The following is a 5,715-nucleotide window of genomic DNA, read 5'->3' on the forward strand; positions in this document are numbered from 1 at the left end:
GAACTAGCTCTGTAGACCAGGCTGGTCTCGAACTCACAGAGATCCGCCTGCCTCTGCCTCCCAAGTGCTGGGATTAAAGGCGTGCGCCACCATCGTCCGGCGGGAGGGAGGGTCTTTAACATCACATAAAACACTCTCTCTGGGCTGGAGAGATGACTCAGTAGTTAACTGAGTAGAACACTGGCTGTTTTTCTAGAGGACCCAGGTTCAAGTCTCAGCACCCACATGACAGCTCACAACTGTCTGCAGGGAATCTGACACAGACATACAGACACACAGACACACATGTAGGCAAGACACCAAGGCACATAAAATAAAAGTAATTCTTAAAAAATAAATTAAAACAAACAAACAAACAAACAAACAAAACACGCTTTTCTGTTCTCTACTCCCCAAGTCTGAAGCCCCACTTGGTACCAACACAGAATGACTTCTTAATGTGGTGAATTACATTACTTCCTGGAAACCCAGGACAGAAAACGTGTAATAAACCCACACAGCAGGTTTATAAGAAAGGGAAGCATTCAGCCTGAATAGCTGATTCTTCTGCCTTGTTTTGTGTTTTTGTTGTTGCTGTTCCTTTCCGTACTTCAGTGGTAGAGTACTTGCCAAGGCTCTGAGTCCAATACCAGCACCACATACATATACTAGATAAATAAATCTAGTCTTCTGGGAGCAATGGCAAAATAAGAATTTTAAGAAATGAGAAACCAAGACATTCTGAAAAGGGCAAAACAACCACAACGTTGAAAATGACCAGTGCTGCCAGGGTTCTGGAAGAGGGGGCAGAGTGCACAGGAGGTGTGCTGGGGTGGACAGAAATGGCAGACGTGCAGAGTTTGACACCCCTGTCAAAGCCCGCAGAAGGCACAGCATACCCGGCTGCTAATGCCATCTGCCAATAGTAACGCTAACAGTGGCATATCAGTGCCTGCGAACGTGCCACGCTGACACAAGCTGGCAATGAAAGGGGAATCTGGAGGCGGGGCACAAAGGGATGTACAGAAACTCTACGTACTGTCCACTCAAATTTTCCCTGAGCCTGAACCTGTAAAAGCGGCGTGGAAAGTGCTGGTGGTCGCGTGACAAATGGCTGAAGATCAGTGAGTTTTACTGGAAGAGCAAAACTTGGCAAGCTGAATGGAGGAAGCGCGTATTTCTGCCCAAGACAGACACCGCAGGTGACGTGTGCAGTGACGTCTCTCTCCTGCGGTGTTCACTCCCCAAACTTCTTGTTTCCAATCTGTCTGCTCCCTGGAACTTGCGTTTCTGTTTAGATCTCAGAGTGTGTGGGAGGGAGTGGGGTAGGACTGTGGAATTATAATTGGCTCAAGCTGCACCTTCTAGGAACACAGTTACTTAATATTTGCCTTGTTTCTAATGCCAATTTATGCAAATGAAACTGCTCTTTTGGAGACTTGGTAATCCTAAAAGGATCATCATGCTCATCCTGAAATTTCATTTTGTCAATTCCAAATTAGTCGTGAGAAAGGAAAGAGTCCAGCCGGGGGTGGTAGTGAGTGTCTCTAACGTCAGCACTTCAGAGGTGGAGGGAAGCGGATTAGCCTTGGCTACGAAGTGAATCTGAAACCAGCTTGAGATAGACAAGTAAACAAAACAAGGGCCATAAAGAGATCTCATTGGGGCTGGGCGGAGGTGGCACACACCTTTAATCCCATCACTCGGGGGCAGAGACAGGTGGATCTCTGAGTTCAAGACCAGCCTGGTCTACAGAGTAAGTTCCAGGACAGGACCCAAAGCTACACAAAGAAACCCTGTCTTGAAAAATAGAACAACAGAAAAAGAATGGTCCTTATAGGGTTATACATTTCTGAGCTTAGTCCCCAGTTGGCAGACTGTTTAGGAAGGACTAGGAGGCTAGGGCTGGGGCTACCAGGACTCCTCACTGGAGGAGGTGTGTCACTGAGGGTGGCTTTGAGGTCCAGGTCCAGCCTCTCTTTTTCTCTCCCTGCCACCTGCAGATGGACCAGGATGTAAGCTCTTAGCTCCAGCACCATGCCTGTCCTCGTGCCTACCTGCCTGCCCACCACACTCCCTACCATGATAGCCATGAACTAACCCTCTGAAACTGTAAGCAAGCCCCCAAGAAGACGCTTTATTTTCTACGAGATGCCGTGGTCGTGGTATCTCTTCACAGCATTCCAATGGTGACTTAGACACCTCAGCAAAGGGGTGTGGAGGCAGGAGGATCCCAGAGGCTTGCTGGCCAGCCAGTCTAAATGGAACGATGAGCTTCAGGCTAAGTGAGAGGCACTGTCTCAAAACAAATTCAGTGGGACATGGGCAAGACAGCTCAGTGAGTGGAGGTGCTTACTGCCAGGTCTGAGGATGTCAGTTCAGTCCCTAGACTCAAGTGATGGGAAGGGGAAACCGGCTTCTGCAAGGTGCCCTCTGGCTTTCATGTGTACCCTGGAGCTGTGCACATCCTCTCACAAGTAAATGCACTACAGATTCTTAAAGAAGAAGAAGTAAGGCGGAGAATAGTGGACTCACTGAAGACTGGAAGGTGTACATGGCTATAATCCTAGAACTCGGGGCTGAGGCTAAGAAAGTTATAGATTCAAGCAAAACCTTGTCTCAAAGCAAAACAGAAAAACCAAAATCTACTGTGAGCTGTGTACAAAGGCTGTGTCAGGACTAAATTATTTACATAGAATCAATTTTCCAGAGGCATGAATCCTCAGGAAAGGGGACAGAAGAAAAAAAAAAAAAGCAAAAAGCAAGAATGAATCCTAGCAAGCAATTTCCAGAAAGCAGCAGATGGGGAAAGAGTTGTGGGAGGGGCTTCTTCTTCCTCCCTTCGCTGGGCAAACGACAATATTTTTGTGCCTCACAGATGGCGCCTCCCTGGGATACATGTCAGCAGCAGCGAGGACAGAGATTTGCCACTTTCTGATGAAGGTCTGGGGAGTTCTCAAAGTTCTCCACCTGGCGGAGGCAGAAGAGGGCAGAAGGCGTAGAAAGGAAGGAGGAAGGTCGGCAGTGTCTGAGAAGGGAGAGGGTCAAGAGAGGAAGATGAGCGAGCAGAGGAGGAAGGAGAGGAACAGAGGGTGGGAAAGGGAAAGAGGATAGAATCTCCCTCATGAAATAGCCAACGCAACAGTCCAACTATGCCGGGAATTTCCGGCCTGCTGAGCAGTGCTATTGAACCCAGATGTTGCCACCAAGTTCCAGATCTAAGACATGGGTGCCCCCCACCTCCCAGCTCTTGACACAACTTCAAAAGACATAGTTTGTCTGAAAAGCTTTAATTTAAAAAGCTGTTTGTTTGTTTCTCTGGGTTGGAGAGATGCCAACTGAGAGTCCTGTGTTTAGTCCTCAGGACTCCTGTAAATACCAAAACCGGCTAGGCACCACAGAAGGGGAGGGAGGGACAGGTGGGTCTTGAGAGGTTGGAGGTAGACGTCACTGGCCAGGCAGCTACTGTGCAATTCAAATTCTTAAAAAAAAAAAAGCCCAGCAGTGGTGGGTCCATCTCTAAATTTGAGGCCAGCTTGGTCTACATAGTAAGTTCCAGAACAGGCAAGGACATACAGAGAAACCCTGTCACAAAAAAACAAACAAAACAAAAGTACTAATAATAATGAGGAAGAGAGGCTGAAGAAGACACCCAAGGGTCTCACATGTGCGGGGACGCGCGCTCACACACACAGCACAAACACACTGGATTTCCCCAACACGCGTAGACGCTCTATCTCACAGCACCATCCAAGAACACATGGCAGACTGTGACACTCACCAAAGGATACACCTTGGAGGCCTCCTCCTTCTGGAACAAGGTGTCCTCTGTGGAGGTGGACACCATTGACTCCTCGGGACCCCCTGATTTGAGCTGGGATAATTTTCGTCTTTCTTCCTCGAGGAAGGCCAGTTCTCCAGATTCTGCTTCAGCACCTTCCTGTTTTGATCCTTGGGCTGAAACATCTGCCTCCTGGCCAGTTTCCTCCTTAACTTCCTTCGATGACCTCCTGAGAGAATCGATCTGTCCCTTCTCAGACTCAGTGATTTCATCTTTTATGCCGCTGTCTCGGAAGATCTCGCTCACTACAGGACTCTGGGAGTGTGAGGACGACTTGCTACTTCCGGAGGTTATAATCTTTAAATAGAAACAAAAGGTTCTGACCCCGCACCTAGTACCCAGTGCTGCTACATTCTCCCATTTCCTGTCTTTTTCCATTCCCAATCAGCCAGCCTCACGATAACAGGTGGTTCAAAAGAAGTCTGGGATATGTTTTTTAACTTATTTATTAATTATGTATACCGTGCTCTGCCTGCATGTATGCCGGCACTGCCAGAAGAGGGCGTCAGATCTCAGCAGGGATCACTGTGAGCCACCATGTGGTTGCTGGGAACTGAACTCAGGGCCTCTGCTTAACCTCTGAGCCATCTCTCCAGCCCCAGGCCTGGGACATTTTGTGCTAAAGAAATTAATCATGACTGTGTTCAGGTTAATTCTTGGTCTCCCAGCAGGCCCACACAGCAAAGACCATATAGTGGGCCCTGGTAATTAGCATTGAGAATCCCATCCTCGGACCAGCACTGAGTTCTTTGTTGGGGGCAGGCTGTGGGAAACACATGCCACTATTATGCCACAGGCACTTGGTCCCAAAACAAGTGTGTCTCACCTTCAGCTAATCCATTGGCCCTTTCCAAGTCAGGTACACATGTCATGGAAGCTTGCATCGACCACCCTCTTCGGCATCTCACAATTACTGTACATAGCATGTAGCTTTCTTTTCTTTTTAGAGTGCATATGTGTTTATGTGATGTGTGTGTGTGTGTGTGAGTGCACGCGTGTGTGCACGTGTTTTATACAGGTGCTCAAGGCGTCCAGAAGAGGACATCAGATTCCCTGGAGCTGGATTACAGGACACGTCGTCAAGGGTGCTGGGAACCCAACTCAAGCCTTCAGTAAAAACAGCAAGGGTTCTTAACCTCCACATCACCTCTCCAGCCCCAGAATTGTCTCTTACTTTGGTTTTGTACCCCATAGCCTGACATACACTAAGCACAGAACAGATGCTCCCGGATGGATGGGGAGGTGACTTTGTCTGGACTCACCAGGGAAGATGCTGTCGTGGATGACTCAGAGCTGATGATGATATCATCTAAGCTGAATCGTTTGGGGGGCTTCTTTGCCCCTTCTTCCTCAGCGCTTCCAATTTGTTTCTCGGTTTCTTTTATGACAGTACCTCCCTCTTCTTCCTCCCCACTCCTCTCTTTCCCCTCCTCTTTTCCTTCCTGCCCTTCCTCCTTATGCTCCTCCTCTCCCCTCCCCCTCTCCTTGTCCTCCTCCTCACCTCCATTTTCCTTACTTTCCTCTTTTTCAACTCCCATTCCCTCACCTTTTTCCTCTTTACCTCTCTCCTTTTCCTCCCATCTCTTTTCCTCTTCCTCCTCTCTCTTTTCCTCTTCCTCCTCTCTCTTTTCCTCTTCCTCCTCTCTCTTTTCCTCTTCCTCCTCTCTCTTTTCCTCTTCCTCCCATCTCTTTTCCTCTTCACCTCTCTCCCTTTCCTCCCATCTCTTTTCCTCTTCCTCACCCATTTCCTCTTCCTCCTCTCTCATTTCCTCTTCCTCCTCTCTCATTTCCTCTTCCTCACCTCCCACTTCCTCTTCCTCACCTCCCACTTCCTCTTCCTCACCTCCCACTTCCTCTTCCTCGCCTCCCACTTCCTCTTCCTCGCCTCCCACTTC

At 48.5% G+C, this 5,715-nt stretch overlaps 1 protein-coding gene across 1 annotated transcript in view; it reads right to left on the reverse strand.

Moving 5' to 3' along the window:
* Positions 1–5,358, reverse strand: part of Wdr66 (WD repeat domain 66) — a 92,672-nt gene extending 87,314 nt beyond the window's left edge. The window contains exons 1-2 of the mRNA XM_013349789.2: positions 5,083–5,358; positions 3,761–4,117 (exon numbers count right to left, since the gene is read on the reverse strand). Coding sequence (XP_013205243.2) covers positions 3,761–4,117; positions 5,083–5,358 — 633 coding nt within the window. The remainder of the gene's footprint in view (positions 1–3,760; positions 4,118–5,082) is intronic.
* Between the last annotated feature and the right edge of the window lie 357 nt (positions 5,359–5,715).

This window comes from Microtus ochrogaster, chromosome 2 (genome assembly GCF_000317375.1).
Source record: "Microtus ochrogaster isolate Prairie Vole_2 chromosome 2, MicOch1.0, whole genome shotgun sequence".
Classification (NCBI taxonomy): domain Eukaryota; kingdom Metazoa; phylum Chordata; class Mammalia; order Rodentia; family Cricetidae; genus Microtus; species Microtus ochrogaster.